Source organism: Herpailurus yagouaroundi, unplaced genomic scaffold (genome assembly GCF_014898765.1).
Source record: "Herpailurus yagouaroundi ecotype Mexico unplaced genomic scaffold, PumYag 162, whole genome shotgun sequence".
Lineage (NCBI taxonomy): Eukaryota > Metazoa > Chordata > Mammalia > Carnivora > Felidae > Herpailurus > Herpailurus yagouaroundi.
This window is the reverse complement of record NW_024412403.1, coordinates 67,597,103-67,619,120: the sequence shown is the minus strand read 5'-3', so window position 1 is coordinate 67,619,120 and position 22,018 is coordinate 67,597,103. Positions and strand designations below refer to the sequence as shown.

The 22,018-nt window shown below is 32.8% G+C and overlaps 1 protein-coding gene and 1 pseudogene across 10 annotated transcripts in view; both read right to left on the bottom strand.

Moving 5' to 3' along the window:
• Positions 1-22,018, bottom strand: part of STXBP5L (syntaxin binding protein 5L) — a 361,520-nt gene that overhangs the window by 238,864 nt on the left and 100,638 nt on the right. For all 10 annotated transcript variants that reach the window (XM_040484630.1, XM_040484628.1, XM_040484632.1 and 7 more), the window contains exons 6-7: positions 11,504-11,638; positions 4,795-4,858 (exon numbers count right to left, since the gene is read on the bottom strand). In XM_040484630.1, the coding sequence (XP_040340564.1) occupies positions 4,795-4,858; positions 11,504-11,638 (199 nt within the window). The remainder of the gene's footprint in view (positions 1-4,794; positions 4,859-11,503; positions 11,639-22,018) is intronic.
• LOC121036548 (uncharacterized) lies at positions 3,046-3,143 on the bottom strand (annotated as a pseudogene).

Sequence of the window (22,018 nt, the reverse complement as noted above, 5' to 3'; positions counted from 1 at the left end):
GGGCACCTTTTGGGATGAGCACTGGGTGTTGTATGGAAACCAATTTGACAATAAATTTCATATATAAAAAAAAAAAAAAACTCTGTTCTTTAGAGGTAAGAGGCAACACATTTTCAACTCTTATAACTGCCTTTTCTAGTAAACTTACTCTCATATTTCTAAATATGTTTATATTTCAATTTCTTGTTATATTAATTACACATATTGATTTCCTCTTATGAAAGATGAGGATATGGTACAAGTTTTTTATATATTTTGCATGTTCATTATTTGCCTACTATACGTAGCAAATATCTCCCTCTTTATTGCCTATCTCTTATCATGATTGTCTTGTTATGGTATATTCCTTAAAGCTTTTAGGTTTTATGTCTTTCCTAAGGATGTCTCAACTTTACAGTAACAACTCATTTCCTATAGTTTCTTCTAAAACTTTCTGAGTTGTGATTTTAATGTTTATGTATTTTCTCCATCTGGAATTTACTTCTGTGAATGGAGTAAGGTAGAGAGACATTACTTTTTTTTTTCAAAATGGATATCCAATTGTCCATCACCATTTATTCAATAGTTTTTTATATCCTAAAACATCTTCTCTAAAATATCCAAAAATTACCCCAAAAGTCTGAACCATTTCTGGAATACCCATTTACATCTATTGGTCTTTTAGTATCTCCTGTACCAATATCACAATGTATTGTATTACTTTTTAACAATAGCCAAATTATGGAAAGAACCCAAATGTCCACCGACTGATGAATGGCTAAAGAAGATATGGTATGTGTGTGTGGGGGGGGGATATTTTCCATTACTTGATATTATTTTTAATTTTTAATATTTTGCCAGTCTGATGTGGAAAAAATGGGATATTCCATTTCCCTAGTACTTAAGTGAGGATATTTCCTTCTCACAGCAGCCAAGCGCTGTTCTTTAGAGGTAAGAGGCAACACCCTATGATGCCAAGTGGGATATTCCTCAGCCATAAAGAAGAATGAAATCTTGCCATTTGTAATAACACAGGTTGGAGCTAGAAAGTATTATGCTAAGCAATATAAGTCAAAGAAAGACAAAAACCATATGATTTCAGTCATATGTGGAATTTAAGAAACAAAACAGATGAACATAGGGGGATTAAAAAAAAGAGAGGCAAACCAGAAAACAGATTTAACTATAGAGAACAAACTGAAGGTTACTGGAAGGGGAGGTGGCGGTGGGGGATGAGTTAAATGGATGATGGGCATTAAGGAGGGCACTTGCTGTGATGAGCACTAGGAGTTGTATGTAAGTGATGAATCACTAAATTCTATACCTGAAACTAATATTTTTTCTAGTCCATTAAACTTTATTTTTTTTCATTTTCTTAAGTTTATTTATTTTCATTATTTTTTATATGTAATTTATTGTCAAACTGGTTTCCATACAACACCCAGTGCTCATCCCAACAGGTGCCCTCCTCAGTGCCCATCAACCACTTTCCCCTCTCCCCCACTCCCCATCAACCCTCAGTTTGTTCTCAATATTTAAGAGTCTCTTATGGTTTCCCTCCCTCCCTCCCTGTAACTCCCCCCCCCCCTTTCCCTTCTCCCTGGTCTTCTGTTAAGTTTCTCAGGATCCACATATGAGTGAAAACATATGGTATCTGTCTTTCTCTGCCTGACTTATTTCACTTAGCATAACACTCTCCAGTTCCATCCGTATTGCTACAAATGGCCAGATTTCATTCTTTCTCATTGCCAAGTAGTATTCCATTGTGTATATAAACCACATCTTCTTTATCCATTCATCAGTTGATGGACATTTAGGCTTTTTCCACAATTTGACTATTGTTGAAAGTGCTGCTATAAACAATGGGGTATAAGTGCCCCTATGCATCAGCATTCCTGTATCCATTGGGTAAATTCCTAGCAGTGCTATTACTGGGTCATAGGGGAGATCTATTTTTAATTTTTTGAGGAAGCTCCACACTGTTTTCCAGAGTGGCTGCACCAGTTTGCATTCCCACCAACAGTGCAAGAGGGTTCCTGTTTCTCCACATCCTCTCCAACATCTATAGTCTCCTGATTTGTTCTTTTTAGCCACTCTGACCAGTGTGGTATCTGACCAGTGGTATCTCAGTATGTGAAACTAATATTAAAATGTTTGTTAACTAACCAGAATTTAAATAAAAACTTGAAGTAAAAATTTAAAAAATATTTTAAATATTTTCCTTTTTTAAAATTTATAGTTACTAATTTTATTTTTCTTCTTAACTGAAGTATAATATATAGTGTTATATTAGTTTCAGGTGTACAATATAATGATTCAACAATTCTGTTCTTCCATTTATCTATTTTACCCTTCTCCCCAACCACCTCCCCTCTGGCAACCATGGGTTTGTCTCTATATGTAAGAGTCTGGTTTTTTTTGCTTGTCTTTTTTTCTCATTGTTCATTTGTTTTGTTTCTTAAATTCCACATATGAGTGAAATCATATGGTATTTGTCTTTCTCTTATTTCACTAAGCATCATACCCTCCAGGTCCATCCATATTGTTGCAAATGGCAAGATCTCATTCTTTTTTATGGCTGAGTAATATTTTATTGTGTATATATACCACATCTTCTTTACTCATCCATCTATGGATGAACACATGGGTTGCTACCATATGTTTGCCATTGTTAACAATGCTGCATTAAACACAGGGGTGCATATATCTTTTAAAATGAGTGGGGGTGTTGTTGTTGTTTTCTTTGGAAAATATCCAGTACTGTAATTATTAGATCATATGGTATTTCTATTTTTAATTTTTTGAGGAACTTCTATACTGTTTTCCACAGTGGCTGCACCAATTCGCATTCCCAGCAACTGTGTACAAAGCTAGAGGTATCACAATTCCATAATTCAAGATACACTATAAAACTGTAGTAATCAAAACAGCATGGTACTGGTATAAGAACAGACACATAGATCAATGGAACAGATTAGAGAGCCCAGAAATAAACCCATGCTTATATGGTCAATTAATCTATAATAAAGGAGGCAAGAATATATAATGGAGAAAAGACAGTGTCTTCAACATGATGCTGGGAAAACTAAGTTGCATGTCATCCTTGCCCAGGGGCCATTCCAATCTTCTCTGTGATTTTAATATATGTGCTGCCAAAGGAGCACAGTGCTTAGAAAACTAGACAGCTACATGCAAAAGAATGAAAATGTACTGCTTTCTTATACTATACACAAAAATAAACTAGGGGCGCCTGGGTGGCGCAGTCGGTTAGGCGTCCGACTTCAGCCACGTCAGGATCTCGCGGTCCGGGAGTTCGAGCCCCGAGTCGGGCTCTGGGCTGATGGCTCAGAGCCTGGAGCCTGTTTCCGCTTCTGTGTCTCCCTCTCTCTCTGCCCCTCCCCCGTTCATGCTCTGTCTCTCTCTGTCCCAAAAATAAATAAAACGTTGAAAAAAAATTAAAAAAAAAAACTCAAAAATGGATTAAAGACCTAAATATGAGACCTGAAACCATAAAACTCCTAGAAGAAAAAATGGGTGGTAACTTCTTAGACATCAGCTGTAGAAATATTTTTCAAGATATGTCTCTTCATGCAAGAAAAAAAAAAGCAAAATTAAGCTAGTGGGACTACACCAAAATAAAAGGTTTTGCACAGCGAAGGAAACCATTAATAAAACAAAAAGACAACCTACTGAATGGGAAAAGATATTTGCAAATGATATATGCAATAAGGGGTTAATATCCAAAATATATTAAGAACTTATACAACACCAAAAAAAACACCCCAAATAATCCAATTAAAAAATGGGCAGAGGCCCTGAATAGACATTTTTCCAAACAAGACATACAGATGACCAACAGACACATGAAAAGATGCACAACATCGCTCATCATCAAGAAAATGCAAATAAAAACCACAATGAGATTGTCACCTTACACTTGTTAGAGTGGCTGAAATAAAAAACAGAAGAAATAACAAGTGTTGGTGAGGATCTGGAGAAAAATACTTTCTTATGAATTTTAGAATAATTTCCTTAAAAATAAGTAAATTCTGATGACACCTGAATGGAATTACAGTGTATTAATGGATCAATTTGAAGAAATCCAATGTTCTTTCTAATACCATCAGGCAACTTGACTTTCAGGCTCAATATTTATTAGACAAATTCACTTTCTATCATTTAAACAAAGAAGAAAACCTATACTAACTAATTTATACAGGTGTTTTCTATGGTATTTAGCAAAAAATATATTATTGAAGAAGGAATATTTATGATGAAAGTGATGCTTTAGATCTTTTCATGTTATCAACTTTGTTTCCTCAAAATGAAAATTATGAATAATCAAAATGAATAAGGATTATTTCTATAACCTGAGAAAATTTTCTGTATAATTACCTATTTATAAAATCAAGATTGGCTAATTTATGATTATTTAATATTGGTCATGTATCATTACCAAAACTGAATAGCAGAGGCCTATGACTAATGATATTGATAATTAAATTGTTAAGTTCCAGCACAGAATATTTGAAAATGGAAGTTGTTCCACATGTCCCATACCTTCCTCAAAATTCTAGAATTAAATATCAACTTTAACTCTAGGTGAAAAAAGAGACTTAATTTGGGACCATTATTGTGAACAATTCATTCATTCATTCATTTATTTGCTCATTCATTCATTCAACATATTTTAATTTTAGAAAACACTGAATGCTATGAACTGTGCTACAAGTTAGGTACAAAATAAGAACAAGAAACACCTTCATTCAAGAATGAGGAAAATAAATGCAAGAATAATGGTATTGTAATACTCACTTTCCCTTCATCTCTTGGGCTATCACTTAAATGTACAACTGGACCTGGATGAGTCTTTGTGGATCTGTTAAATTAATTCAAAATAGTAATTAAAAAATAAAAATTAAAACACCTTACCATTAGAGACTGGAACAAAGAAGTTATACTAGAATACACTCTTAATAATCTGAGACTTATTCATTTGAAATTTGGTTGTTTTTCTTGAAGACTATCTTTCTTTCTCCTAGTAACTGTTAAAATAGGTGTAATTTTTTTAAAATCAAGTTTAAGAACATAGATCCATATAACAATAGGGTTCTTCATTTCTTTTTTGTTTTAAATGTTTATTTATTTTTGAGAGAGCAAGCACAACCAGGGGAGGGGCAGAGAGAGAAGGGGACAGAGGATCCAAAGCAGGCTTTGTGCTGCAGACAGACCCAATGTGGATCTCAAACTCACAAACCATGAGATCATGACCTGAGCTGAAGTCAGACGCTTAACCGACTGAGCCACCCAGGTACCCTAGGATTCTTTATTTCTATAGCACAAAAATTAAATACTCAAAGGGACAATATTAATAATGAAAGCGATGCTTTAGATATTTTCATGTTATCGACTTTATTTCCTCATTATCAAAGGAAAATTATGAATAATCAAGATGATGCCTTTTCATAAAAGTATGGATTTATGGACTGGGCATTTTTATGTTTGTTGCCTTATCTGGACCTCCGAAAATTTAAAATTGAACTTTTAGTTACACAAGAAAGAAAACTTACACAGCCATAAGGCTAATGCTGTAAATCCTTGCAACCAAATTGCAAAGTATATAACTGATTTACAATTTCTTTTGACATAAAATCTCTAATTTTGCTCCTAAGAAAAGTTTAGTATCTCCTTTGATTTACAAAGAAACTCTCTCTAGTGATAGCCAGATTACAGAAAACTGACAAACTGAGGAAACATAGTTCACTGGTTATGTCTTACTTATTTGTTATCTAGGGTAAGCAATAACAGGTAACTATGTGTCTAAGTGCATATTGTTAAAAGGACCTATGCTCTGTAAATCTGACTTTAAATTTATTCTACTCTGATATCTAGCATGTTTCTTTTGTGTTCCCTATTTTAACATACTGTTAAATATGATTATGTCATGGTTAAATATAATATGACCTGATATGACCATAGATTTGTTACTGCTCATTTTTCCACATCCTTTCTTCAACAGCCTATTTGTGCCAGACTAATTCTATTATGATTATATTGACATAATTCTAATTTATTTCTTATGCACACATTAAAACCATCAAAGATTCTTCACAAAATAGTAAAGAAGATTAAATTTTAAAAACTTGTTGGAATCAGAGAAAACTGACAAATTAAGTAACTCTAGGTTCCCTAGATACCGACTCCCCACAGTGACTCAGAGTAATAAATACAGATTTATTAGATATTTTGTTACTGGTTTTATCCTAAATCTCATTATCTAAAAATGGAAATAGTAGTACTGACTTTACTGAGTAATTATGAAAATTAGAACATATATATATATATACATATATATATATATATCACCTAATATAATGGCAAAACATGTTAAGCACTCAATGAACAGTATGCATTATGACTGCTGTAAATCAATGGAATAATTGGGAACCAGAGTTACTATTTGCATTCTAAATGTAGTGTTTTATTAGAGTATAAGTGCCTCTGATAAGGACAATGTCCTTCAATTATCCTTTGGAAATTAATAATATCCAACAAACTACATACCCCTGTCTCTTGGGTTTGATTGGAACAGCAAATAACAAAGTGTACTCTATGATTAACTAGTAAATATATAAGTTATTTCACTTAAAGAGTGTTCCATATTTTAAAAGTTTGGGAAACCCTGAATCAAACATAGTTACATATTTTTTTCTTCTATAAAACTTCTTAAAGCCACAATTTGCAAGTGAATATTGCAAATCTTTGATATTCTCCAAAAGTGCTGGTTCATAGGATCCTTCCTCATTGACCATATTAAGGCAATCACTGAAATATACTTTAAGAAACACTACTAAGGCCACATGCAAGACTCTACCATTTAGACTCTCAAACTCTGTTAAACACTCAAGTTCAGAAAATAATCTAACATTAAACTTCAGTTGTTTGTATTTACTTTTTCAGACAATATAAGATATATTATTGGTAGAAAGAAAGAAAGAAAGAAAGAAAGAAAGAAAGAAAGCAAGCCAAACTTAGAAAACACTAATAGTCAAAAGAAAAAAAACCTCTCATATTATTTCACTGCCTAAATATAACGACTACTAACATTTTGATATGTTTTTTCTGACTTTTCCCCTGACATTGTACCTCCAAAAACCATCAAGCATTCCTTGAAAAACTTATAGCCATAAAGCATTGGTGTACTCTAGATTCTGTAAATCCTACAAAAATTACTTTAGGTAGAATTATCAATGACCTTAAAGTCATGTAATATCTATCTAAATAATGCCCAATAATATTTGTAGGTATCCCTATTTATTTCTCTTCCTCCCATTCACCATGATAGCTTCTTAATAGTTTCCTTTGTGGACATTCTTTCTCTTTCTATATCTTAAATATTGATATTCCTTTTCATTCTGCCCTTGTCTGTCATCTATTCCCATGTTATATATGGTCATGAATTCAAGAATGCACAGGAGCCAGGCAAGATTTGCAAATGAATTAAATAGGTGAATGAGAACTGTGCCAAACTGGATGCACATTATCCACCTACAAAAGGTGGATTGATTATTGACTGCCATGACAACAATACTGAACTAGAATTATCTTATCATGAATTTTCATGAAAATCTGGAAGTACAACTTTTTATTTCTACTCTACCAATTTTCAAATATTACAAATAACTCAGAACATACTTAAAACTCTGGTAGCCAAACAAAACATATCTGTGAGTCAGAATTGGTTGAGTGTCTGCTAGTTTGCTACCTGTTTTCTATATACTCTTCATACACAATCTCATCTTTTTTCATGGTTTCAATGACCATAAATTCAGATCTCATTACCTTCAGATCCATATATCCCACTTCATATCATTTTGAATGTCTTACAAACACATACAACTCAACCTACCTAAAATTTAACTCATTATTTTACTCCCAACTTACTCAATCTCCTACTTTATTTCACTAAATGGCACCCTTACCTACACAGTGGCTCAAGCCTAACATCTCTTAATGCTCGTTGTTCTTAGATCCTTCCATAATACCCAAGTCTGGCCTCTTCTATCTTCTATTTATTTAATTATGACAGCTTATCTCTACTCCTAAATCAATAATAATGTTTACCTAGAATACAGTCTTTCTCTCTTTAATCATTTCTTCATATCTGCCTCAGAGTAGTCTTCCTAAATGCATATTTACTCAAGTCAACTCTCTGCATAAAGCCCTTCAAAATCTAGCCCTTGGCCTTAGAAGTCCAAACTTCTCAAACTGCCTTAAAAAGCCTTTCATATTATATCCCCTGATTACTTCTCCTTTGTCATCCTCTCTCCCAGGTATTACAACCAACTAAACTACTTAAAATTCCTGTGCATGGAACAAAAACTCTCTCAAATTCCACCCTTTAAACTTTCTATCCCCTCCTCCTAGAGTACTTCCACCCCTGTCTCCTAATTCTTCACTCAACTGAAATTCTCATCCTGTCAGACAGCAACATAGATGTAACTTCCTTCAAAGACACTTCTCTGAGACCCCATGTTAGGTGTCCTTCTTATGGAATTGCCACATTTTATTTCCAATATATTGGAATTGCCTTTTTAATTAATCTCACCTTTAATAGACTAAAAGCCCCAAGAGGACAGTAACTATGTCTTCCCAGTTCATAGTTGTTTCCAGTACAGAGCATATCGTAGTGTACAATAAACATGTTTGAGTGATTGTTAAACACAAGTCTTACATTTATTATTTAATTCTGAATTTCATGCTCAAATTTTAATCATATGTAGAAAAAAATAGGTTATATATTTTTAACGTTTATTTATTTTTGAGACAGAGAGAGACAGAGCATGAACAGGGGAGGGTCAGAGAGAGGGAGACACAGAATCTGAAACAGGCTCCAGGCTCTGAGCTGTCAGCACAGAGCCCGACGTGGGGCTCGAACTCACGAACTGTGAGATCGTGACCTGAGCCGAAGTCGGACGCTTAACCTGAGCCGAAGTCGGACGCTTAACCGACTGAGCCACCCAGGCGCCCCGGTTATATATTTTTAAAAGCCAGGGCTGTTCCACAGAAATATTTATTTTTGTGCTCAAACCTGGAATACATTTTCCCATAGAAATATTTTTATATCAGTTTAGTTCTATGCTACTATTTTATGGGTCTATAAACATCACTGTTTCTATGGAAAATGTGTTCCAGTTTCCAAATATTTAATACATACATTTTGGGAGCACAAAATATTTATAATTATGGGAATTGACTATACTTACAATTAAGAGGCTTCACTAAAAAAAGAAACAAATTACAAAATAACATTGAATGGAAAGTATTTCAAGTAAGAACTTACCTAGTAATAATTTCACATCTCTTAAAGACAATTCTGCATTTGCTATACTTAGAAAATGTATTGTTAAAACTTGTGTCTAAAATTCTATTACTGAAATGATCTTTTAAATATATTTTTTATTATTGTCCCATACACTTGACACATATTAACAGGAAGTGACATGTATTTTCTAATGTATCTGAAGAGGTAGAGAGCAGTTAAAAGACCGTTCTAGGAGACTGGCAGTTGCCATTTAAAATTATATGTATCACAATGGATATATAATTGCATGGAACACACTTTTGGAAATTTGGTCTATGTAAACCAAGAAACATTCAAGAGGTAATGTTGTCTACTAATAATTTCTTGAGGATATTTCAGGACATTTTTCAGAGGCATGTACAACTCTATAAAAGATGATATTTCTATAAATGGTACATTCTATTATGATGCTGTATCACATGTCTAAGATCATACTATGAAAAATAAAAGTGTCTTATTTTATTTTAGTTCCTTCTAATTTTACCCTCCTTTACAGTTTTTAAATTCATCATTAGTCCTGAAATCGTAAAAGTTAGACTATATAAATACATACAGGTAAAGTAGAAATCACTAATGAACTATGAAAAGTATTTGGTAAGTATGTGAATATGGAAACAAAACAGCAAAAGTGATGAAATATTTGATATATTTGGATAATAAACTTCTTAATTAGCATCATTCAACTAGCACAAATGATACATCTATTACTATTTGTACTAATGTTAAATTTGTATAAAAGTTTATAATTCAATCTCTCAAGTTTATTTATGTTTTTATCAATATCCTAAAACAATATTATGAAAGCAAACATTAAGTTCATCCCTATTTACCACTTCTATAGAACTGAGATTACAGTGGGAAAATCTTTCCCAAATAGCTAAAAAAGTAAATAATTTTTGGAAGACATAGTTGACTATAGGATAAACTTTTTTTAAAATACACATATAGAACATCAAAATATATATGAGTAAAATAGCTCATGCCAATTATGAATGAAAGCTGTAAGTCAATAGTAGAGTGTAACTATCAAAGTAACTCTTCAGTAGTGTCATCAATCACTTAGTAACCACTCTGTGGAAAGCACCAAAATAAGCGAAGTATGAAGAAAAAGAAAGGAACAGTGAACAAAGATTCTGCCCTGGAGCAGCTCTTAATCTAATCAGGGATGAAGAATTACCATTGATAAAAGACCCATTAGGACATAATACAAAAGGAATATTATAAGAAGATCATAATTAGTAATAACCTTTCCTATCAAGTATTATACAGGCACACTGAAACATTAAAAATTGGGAATGGTAGATTTATCATAAAGACCAGACTCAAGCTTCATAAAAATAGGCTGTTTTAATCAGAGCTTTGGAGAATTAGTTATGTAGCTTAGAATATATCTATACAAGAGAGAGAATGAGCCAGCCTCAAGTTAAATATATCTTATTAAGGACCTAATATGCACAGAACATAAACATTTATTAAAGAAAAATTTTTTCCTGATTAAGTGACCAGGAAAATTGTCCATGTATGTACCACAAAAAGATAACTTGGAATTCCACAAAGCTTCACATTTGGGGAATTTCACATTTTTACATGTGCATAAACTTAAATATCAATGCCAAAGTCAAAGTGGTAATTACCACTAACCACATATCCAAATGGATGCATATGTCAAAACATGAAAAATATTGATAAATTGATTCTCCTTAGAACTCTGAACAATATGTTAGGCAAATGAAGAATAAGCTACCACCAATAAAAAATATGTGAACTGATTATGATTATTTTTACATAAAATGAAATGTGGTCACAATCCACTTGCCATTCCCATTGGAAGCAGCTATACTAAGAATGACAATAAAGAAATGAGACGATTTCCTGTATAACTTTTAGAATGAGTCTTAGCTTATTATCATCAAATTTTACATACATAACCCTTAGTTATTCAGAAACTCTTAAGTATTCAGAAAGGCTAAAATAAGAATATTTTAATACTACAATAATTTTAAGTCTGTACAGTTTCAAATTATTTTAGCTAAACTTTTCACACAAATTAATCATAAATTAGCTATAAATGTTTCAAATAACTCTGTAATTTGACATATATTTTACATAACCATGTGAAATATTTAAGCCAAATAAAGTGATATTCAAATTCAAACTTACAGCTCAATTGCCTTGTTCCACATGATAACATATCCAGAAAGAATGAAAGATTCAATATTTACAATATGTGTATTTCCTCTTTCTGTTCCAACATAGAGCCATTTACTCTGGAAAGGTAGATGACAGTAAGTAATTCTGAAAGAAAGAAAATTACAATTAAAATATCTAAATTTTATATTTGGTCAGCATTATATTTTCCTTATACTTATTAGGTAGCGATAGGTATATAAACAATAAAATTTACTATACACTCAAGTAGCATTTATTTACTAGCAGAGGATATAGGATATATAACAAGAGTACATTATTAAAAATAATTATGATAATAATAACCACTATTTAATAAGTATCTACCATGGACATTAACATATATTGTTTCTAATTCTGAAAAGAGCACTCCAAGACAGATAAAAATTTCTATTTTACACAGAGGAAACTGAGGCCAGGAATTTTTATTTTTACTTGCAGAGGACTGACACCTAGTAAGTGGCAAAACTGGGATTCAAATATACTCCTATCTGATTGCAAAATTAGCATATTTATACACTGGTCATTTTTCTTCAGTAATATTCACTTCAAATAGAAATTAAGTACATAGGAAACAAATTTCAGTTAGAGAATTTGTAGCTTTGTCTGCATAAGATCATAAATTATTTACTATTTATTCAGATGCTTGGAATCTAATTAGTATAAAGAAAACTTATAAGGTCAGAGATCTACCATACTATTCCTTTGGGCTTTTTTATTCTGCCTTTATCTTCACAGTAGGTTTTCTGACCAATTCTGGGAACCTGTTCTATAGCCAACACAACCATGACACCTATAAATAAAATATGGGAATTTACCAGAGCCTTCTATTGACAGTGTATCACTCTTTAGTTTTGCCTATTCAGGCTCCTTAATCACTCTTAAAATGACAAGGGAGGTAAGTTCATAGTTATCCATTGTCAGAACTTATTATTGAATCATAATATTTCCTAGAATTCACTCAGAAAGAGAGCTGGTAAATTGTTAGAAGAACAGGACAGAATTCTGATGCCAGGCAGGCAGACCAATACGGGGGGAAAAAAAGGAATGTGAATGGTAAATTCCCCCCAAAATTCTATTTCATACCTCTTTTTTATATAAGACTAAACGTCCAGTCTGTTGAATTTATATTCTCAGCCTGGTTCATTGAAGTATTCAACAGCCTACCTCTCTAAATCAAAATGTATTAAAAAGTATTCTGCTAAAAAAAAAAAGTATTCTGCTAAAAGCACCTTGCACATTACATCCAAAAATCTAGAAATCCTGCTATCATATATGTACTTACAGTTAATTGGCAATCTAATTGAAGTGTAACCTATATGATATTGGACAAGTCTGATTAAAACCTAAAGTCTAGAAGTGCTATTGCCAAGGAATATTTAATAATGTCCCACAGGAAATAATATGATGGTCATGTTTCTAGGCAATGAAGGATCTATTTCAAATACAGTGTAAGTGGAAAAAGGAAACTCATTTTAAAGAGGATTTAGATTACCCTTTCTGAATCACAGAGTTGAAAAAAACACTAATAAAAGTAAACAAAAATTTAGTAGTTCTAGTAGATAAAGGTTCAATATGACCTAGTCATTTCCAAGGTTAACAAGAAAAATCTAAAAAGCGCCACGATTCAGTAATGAAGGCTGAAGCAAGAGGCAGAACTCTACTATAGAGAAAGTTTACAAGAACGATGGAATACATGAAAAAGACCCAAACAGGATTAGAACTATTCTTTGAACCAATATTACTTTTCCCCTAATTCTAATTAACAAGAAACTAGACCTTTGATGAAAGAAGGGTTTCATCTTATGTCCCATGTCCAACTGATGGGTGGTGGTTAAACAATTGATTTTTTTCACAGGATTCCCAGACTTTATTTGAACCCAACAAAAAAGACTAATGTGATTTATGTAAGTTGCTTGACATGGGTGAGGGAGAGGGCATGATTACACTTATGCTGTATATTTGATAACCCTAATAAGTGACTAATCAATACCTTATTGAATTTATTATATTTAATAGTTACACTTTCACTTGTAATGTATTTCCACCACCATAACCCGAAAGATGAAAGATTTTCTGTTATGTAGGAACCCTGGAAAAATAATCTTATTCCTATATCCATATTCACTATCATTCTCTCTAGTATATCATCTAAGACTTTGTTAGCCTTCCATCCATTTACCCATTAATTCAAATTTCACTAAATAATTCTTTATAAAAAGCACTGGCAGAAGACATGAATAGACACTTTTCCAAAGAAGACATCCAGATGGCCAACAGACACATGAAAAGATGCTCAACGTCACCCCTCATCAGGAAAATACAAATCAAAACCACACTGAGATACCACCTCACACCAGCCAGAGTGGCTAAAATGAAAAAATCAGGAGACTATAGATGCTGCAGAGGATTTGGAGAAATGGGAACCCTCGTGCACTGTTGGTGGGAATACAAATTGGTGCAGCTGCTCTGGAAAACAGTGTGGAGGTTCCTCAAAAAATTAAAAATAGAACTACCCTATGACCCAGCAATAGCATTACTAGGAATTTATCCAAAGGATACATGAGTGCTGATCATAGGGGCACTTATACCCCAATGTTTATAGCAGCGCTTTCAACAATAACCAAATTATAGAAAGAGCCTAAATGTCCATCAACTGATGAATGGATAAAGAAGATGTGGTTTACATATACAATGGAATACTACTTGGCAATGAGAAAGAATGAAATCCTGCCATTTGCAGGAATGTAGATATAACTAGAGGGTATTATTCTAAGTGAAATAAGTCAGTCAGAGAAAGTCACATATCATATGTTTTCACTCATATGTGGGTCTTGAGAAACTTAAGAGAAGGGGAAAAAATAGTTACAAACAGAGAGGGAGGGAGGCAAACCATAAGAGACTCTTAAATACAGAGAACAAACTTAGGGTTGATAGGGGGTGGGGGAAAGGGGAAAGTGGGTGATGGGCATTGAGGAAGGCACTTGTTGGGATGAGCACTTACATACAACTGGGTGTTGTATGTAAGTGATGAACCACGGGAATCTACCCCAAAAACCAAGAGCACACTTTACACACTGTATGTTAGCCAATTTGACAATAAATTATCTTAAAAAATAAAAGCACTGTCCTTGATTACAACACATCTACTCTTTTTCCTCTCAAAACAATATGCCATTTAATTGGAGAGATAAGACAAGTAGACGAGTAAACAAAAATAAAAGTGTGTCTATTGCTATAAAGGATTTAAAGAATGGAGGAATTAATTCTAGTAAGGGCAATTAAAGAATGCTAAGGTAGAAAACTGCATTTAAATTGGGCCATTATAAAAATAAAAGCAAAAATGAACTATTGGGGCCTCATCAAGATAAAAAACTTCTGCACTGGAAAGGAAACCATCAACAAAATTAAAAGGCAACCGACAGAATGGGAGAAGATATTTGCAAGTGACATATCGGATAAAGGGTTAGTATCCAAAATCTATAAAGAACTTACCAAACTCAACACCTGAAAAACAAATAATCCAATGAAGAAATGGGCAGAAGACATGAATAGACACTTTTCCAAAGAAGACATCCAAATGGCCAACAAACACATGGAAAGATGCTCAACATCACTCATCATCAGGGAAATACAAATCAAATCCACATTGAGATACCATCTCACACCAGTCAGAGTGGCTAAAATTAACAACTCAGGAAACAACAGATGCTGGCAAGGATGTGGTGAAATGGGAACCCTCTTGCATTGTTGGGGGAATGCAAACTGGTGCAGCCACTCTCAAAATATCAAAATTAGAACTACCCTACAACCCAGCAATAGTACTACTAGGAATTTATCCAAGGGATATATAAGTGCTGATTCATAGGGGCACATATACCCCAATGTTTATAGCAGCACTTTCAACAATAACCAAATTATGGAAAGAGCCTAAATATCCATCAACTGAGGAATGAATAAAGAAGATGTGGTTTATATATACAATGGAATACTACTTGGCAATGAGAAAAAAATGAAATCCTGCCATTTGCCGCAACATGGATGGAATTGGAAGGTATTATGTCAAGTGAAATAAGTCAGTCAGAGAAAGATATCATAAGTTTTCACTCATATTTGGAACTTGAGAAACTTAACAGAAGGCCATGGGGGAAGGAAAGGGGAAAAAATAGTTCCAAACATAGAGGGAGGCAACTGAAGGTTGATGGGGGAAGTAGGGAGAGGGGAAAATGGGTGATGGGCTTTGAGGAGGGCACTTGTTGGGATGAGCACTGGGTGTTGTATGTAAGCGATGAATCACGGGAATCTACCCCCAAAACCAAGAGCATACTGTATACACTGTATGTTAGCCAACTTGACAATAAATTACATTAAAACTTTTTAAAAATTAAAAAATAAAGATGATGCCAAAATTTGAAAAACTAAACAAACAAATAAATAAATAGGGCCACTATATTAAAAATCTAGGGGCGCCTGGGTGGCGCAGTCGGTTAAGCGTCCGACTTCAGCCAGGTCACGATCTCGCGGTCCGTGAGTTCGAGCCCCGCGTCAGGCTCTGGGCTGATGGCTCGGAGCCTGGAGCCTGTTTCCGCTTCTATGTCTCCCTCTCTCTCTGCCCCTCCCCCGTTCATGCTCTGTCTCTCTCTGTCCCAAAAATAAATAAAAAACGTTGAAAAAAAAATTAAAAAAAAAATCTAGTAACTCTATAGTTTGATATATGTGTTACATAATCATAATAAATCAATGTTTTCAAAGCTTGAAGAATGTACAGACCTTTAAAGTTTTTTGCTTATCTTCACTTTTCACTTACTTTTATAAATTCTTTAACTTATGTATAAAGTAAGATATAAATTCCTGATCCTTATGGCTTTTATATATACATAGAAAAATACAAAATACAAATAAAACTACATCTAGAATTCAAATTAATGACATTAGTTTATGTGACAGATGGATTTTTTTTTAAAGAAATAATTAACCTCACAATATGGATATGTTTGTGACTACACAAGTTCTTTTGATTTGGGATATATTTATTCCATGTTTTTCTTCTACCACTTGTCTATACTTGAACAGTTTTGAACTCTATTCCATAGTACATCATTACATACTTTTATAATCATTTTGCATGAATACATAATACATGTGCATAGTCTATTTCTATTATTTTATTAATCCATAACAATTAAAATAACACCATTTGGTGCCAAAACAACCACAAATGCAAATTTAATTTCACATATGGCAACTGTGCGACAGTATTTTTGTATAAAATTATTTGTTCAAGTCACTCAGAATCTTTCCATTAATGTGATTATAAAAATAAAAATATTACAATCAGAAACTATTGTGGAAAATTCATAACTCCAAGTCTATGCCTATAGATCCTAATTTGAGAAACACTGTCAACACAAGCCAAAACTATATTTTAAGAAAGTTAAGTGGTTTAAAATCATAGAGACTTTGCTGTATGAAATTAAGTGGGAGATTTCAAGTTTGAAACTTTTTTCCCCTAAGTTCTAACATAGTTCAATTTTAGTCTTATTTTGTATCCAGATACTAGGTAAAACCTCTACTATCAGGCATGATGACTCTGGCTCCAGTCCCTTCTATAATATTTATAATTATGCTTTACAACCTGGTGATACTCAGAATCAGGTGTATTCTACATATTAAAAATACAAATGCCACAGAGAGGAAAGTTCAACAGTTCTGAAGTAAATCTAGCATATTGTTTTAAAACTCTTTCTGGGTGGTTTTGATGCACAACCATAGTTAAGAACTACCAAATTATAGCAATAATTTTTAATCTTTATTATAAATAAATATCTCATTAAAATGCATATTTTCACATTCAAGGGATAGAACATGTACTGATACTTTAACAAGTAACCTCAGTACTTGATATTCAAAATGAAGTCCATAGATCAGCATGAACATCATCTGGAAACTTAGTAGAAATTCAAATCTCAGGCCCTACCCCAGAATCAGAAACTACATTTTATGAGGAATACCCAGGTTAGTCACATACACTTAAAGTTTAGTTACTACTGTTCTAGGTGATTCTAATATAGATAACCTATGACCAGTATTTATGAAATATTGTCCTGTGATTGAATGAATGCCATTATTTTACACTTAAAGTTTTAGGATAAGAACCTAAATTACTAAGTTAGTAATAGGATAGAGCCATATAGCTGCATAGTTCTCCCCAAATAGCTAACAGTGGTGATAAAAAGAACCACAACAACAGCCCAGGGAAAGAAACAGACAGCTACCCTAACACTCCCTCAGCATATTGATTCAAAGACTGATACTTAGAAGAATTTTAGTGGAAAAACTAAAATCATATAAAAGAAAAAATAAATAATTAAAAATTCTCTAAGAAATAGAATCTGATAACATTGGATAACCTGTAGCCAGCTCAAATTCTAACACTAGAGACAAAATTAAACAGAAAACTGAAAATTTAGTTGAATTTCATACACACTCTTAATTAACCAGATAGTTAAAAACTCACTCAATTTTGTTGCTTTAATTATTTATTGTAATTATTTGGAAAACTATCAAAAATAAGTCAAATTTTTAAAATAAGCCAAATCTTTATAGTTCCATAAGGAATAACATCATGATTTCTGGCAAATCCAAGTCTGAGAAGCTTATTCTCATTCTGCTACAGCAAAAGAAATAACATTTTCTACCTCCATTTAAAGTCACAGCATATTTTGGGGTACCTGGGTGATTCAATCGGTTAAGCATCCAACTCTTGATTTCGGCTAAGGTCATGATCTCATGGTTCGTGGGTTCAAGCCCTGCATCGCCCTCTGCACTGACAGTGCAGAGGCTTCATTGGGTTCTCTCTTCCCCTCCCATGCTCATGCGTGTGCGTGCTCTTTCTCGCAAAAGAAATGAATAAGCTTTAAAAAATAAATAAATTCATAGAACATTTCAACTTCTAAATGAAAGAACTGAGTTAGTGGAGGCCACGTGGGGAGCAGGTCAGGATGATAAAAATAGAAGTGGTCAGGATGATAAAAATAGAAGTAAAATAAGGAGTGATAATTATACCCTACCCAGCAGTTACAAAGTGTTTATATCTCTGAAGATAGTAAAGGCCAACAGGGAAATCTGAATTTCTATTCCCATCTGTTAGTAACAAGATGACATCTGTCCTTTACTGCCAGAGTTAAAAAAACCTACCCCAAAAAGGTTCAAATAAGATCTACCATTTCATAACATAATATCCAAAATAACCAGTTTTAATAAAACATCCTTCATCATACCAAGAAATAGGAAATCTCAATTTGAATGAAAAAAGGCCAAGATACCAATACCAAGATGATACAGATGTTAGAAATCACTGATAAATATTTAAAAGAAGCTAACATAAAAATGCAACGAAAAATTATGAATGAAATGAAATGAAATTAAAAAATGGAAAGTGTCAGCAAAGAAACAGGAGATAAAAACCAAATGCAAATTTTACTACTGAAAAATACAACCAAGAAAATTTTAAAACCTATGGATAAGCTGAAGAGCAGAATGGAGGGCACAGAAAAAAGACTCAGTAAACTCAGAGATAAAAGAATAAAAATTATCCAATCTGAACAACAAACAGAAATAGATGTTTTTTAAAAAATTTCAAGACTCAGAAACTTGTGAGATAAAAATAAAAGATCTAACAACCATGTTATCAGGGCTTCAGAAGGAAAAGAACAGAAAATGGGGCTGAAAAAAGTAAAGATATCATGTCCAAAACTTCTAAATTTGGCAAAAAAAAAACCCAAAAAACTCAAGAGGCTGAGAAAAACTAAGTAGGATAAACCCAAATAAATAAAATTAAGACAGATCATAGCCAATTATCTAAAAGAGGAAAAAGATAATATCTTAAAAACAGCATAATGGAAATAAAACCATAACTATCGGAGAAAATATTCCAATGATGGCAAATTCCTCACCAGAAAACCAGGGGCCAAAAGGAAGTAGAACACTGTTCAAATGCTTAGGGAAAGAACTATCAACACAGAATTCTATATTCTCCCAAAATAACCCCTAAGAATAAGGGAGAAACCAGTATATTATTAGATGAAGGAAGACTAAGAGTTTGTCACTAAAAGACAAACTCTAAAAGAATGGTTAAAAGGAGTTCACTAAACAGAAAAAAGATCAAAGACATTTTTGAATATCAAGTGTGAATAAAAAAACTACAGGGAGAGTAAAAACACAGTTAAATACAATATATTTTCCACCTTCCCTTGATATCCTAAATTATCATAGCCAAAGAAAAAATTATAACACAGTCTGATGTGGTTTTAAATACAGAGAGAGGAGAACTTATTTAAAAGGAGGAAAGTAAAGGAAAATAAAGAAAGGAAATGTCTATACTTCATTCAAACTGAAAAAATGCAATAGCAGATTTTGATAAGTTGTTTATACATAATGAAATGTCTACAGAAACCATTAAAAAGTGAAATGATACAAAGAGATACACTAAAAATTATAAATAAATCAAAATGGAATTCTAAAATAATGTTCTATTAACACACAGGAAGGCAAGTAGAAAACATTTGAATGAAAAATAAAATAAGCAGACAAAAAATAGACAACTTAAGCACTAACATACCATAACTACATAAAATGTAAATACCAATTACAATTGGCAGAGTGAACTTAAAAACTGCTCAACTATATGCTGTGCACAAGAAACTCACTTGAATACACTGACATGGGTGGACTGAAAGTAACAGGAAGGACAAAGATACATCATATAAACATTACTCGAAAGAAAGCAGGAATGGGTGTACTAATACCAGATAAAAATGTAACAACTTTGGAGAGTAGAAAGTGACCAGAGACAGAGAGGGACATTATGTAAAGATAAAAAGATCAATTCACCAAGAAGACATGGCAATCCTAAATGTGCATTTCCAAACAACAAGTTGCAAATTATGTGAAGCAAAAACCGAGAAGAGAAAAAGAGAATCCATGATGCTAGTGCATTTCAACACCTGTCCCCAGCAAATGAGCAAGGGTATAGAACTCAACACAACCATCAGTCAACAGGACCTAATCAACATTTATAGAATAATCTGCCAAACAACAGCAAAATATCTTGTCACCACAAAACATATACAAAGACACCACATTTTGGGCTAAAAAATAAACTTCAACAAATTTAAAATAATCAAGTCATATAGAATGTGTTCTCTAAATACAAAGGAAATCACATTTGAAATAAAAAAAAAATAAGAGAAAAAAATCTCCAAACACTTGTAACTAAGCAACACACTTCTGTTCTATGGGTCCAAGAAGTCATCACAAGGGAATTAAAAAAACACAAGAAATAATAAGTGTTGACACAGATGTGGAGAAAAAGGAACCCTCATGCACTATTGATGTGAATGCAAGCTGGTACAGCCACTGTGGGGACAAGTGTGGATATCCCCCCAAAAATTAAAAATATAATTATCATATGATCCAGTAATTCCACTAGTAGGTATTTACACAAAGAAAACAAAAATATTAATTCAAAACAATATATGCACCCCCATGTTTATTGCAGCATTATTTACAATAGCCAACATATGGAAGCAACCCAAGTGTCCATTCATAGATGAAGGGATAAAGATACAGTGTGTGTGTGTGTGCGCGTGCACATGCACGCACTGGAGTATTACACAGCCATAAAAAGAATGAGATCTTGCCGTTTGCAACAACATGGATAGACCTAGAGGATATAATGCTAAGTAAAATAAGTCAAAGAAAGACAAATACCATAGATATCATTCATATGTATACTTTAAGAAACAAAAAAAATGGACAAAGAAAAAATGTATAGAATTGTTGAATCATTATATTGTACACCTGAAACTAATATAACACTGTATATTAATAATACTTCAACAAAAGACATGTATGTTAAGCTCTTGGAAAAAAATATATTGAACTGAATGATGCTGTAAATACATGAAATCAAAACTGGTGAAACAGCTAAATCAATTCCTAGAGGAAATATATAGTACTAAATACTTACATTAGAAAAGAGAAAAAGTTTCAGGTCAATAACTAAGCTTCCACGAACCTAGAAAAATATTTTTCCAAGAACCTAGAAAAATAAGAGTAAGATAAACCTAAACCAAGTAGACAAAAGAAAACAATAAAGAGCAGAAATCAATGAAACTGAAAACAGAGAAGCAAAGGAGATAATCAATGAAACAAAAAGCAATTTCCTTGAAAATTTCAAGAAACTTGAAAAATCTCCAGCAAGATTGACAAGGAAAAAAAGACATAAAAGACAATTTACCATATTAGGAATGAAACAAGGAATATCAATACAGATAAATAACAGCTCTATACAAATATATCCAACAGTGTATGTAGAATGGACAAATTCATCAAGAAGCACAAATAAGCACAATTCCCCATATCTGAAATAAATTAAATAGTCCTATAACTATTAAGAAAATTAATTGTTTTTTTAATTTCCAGAAA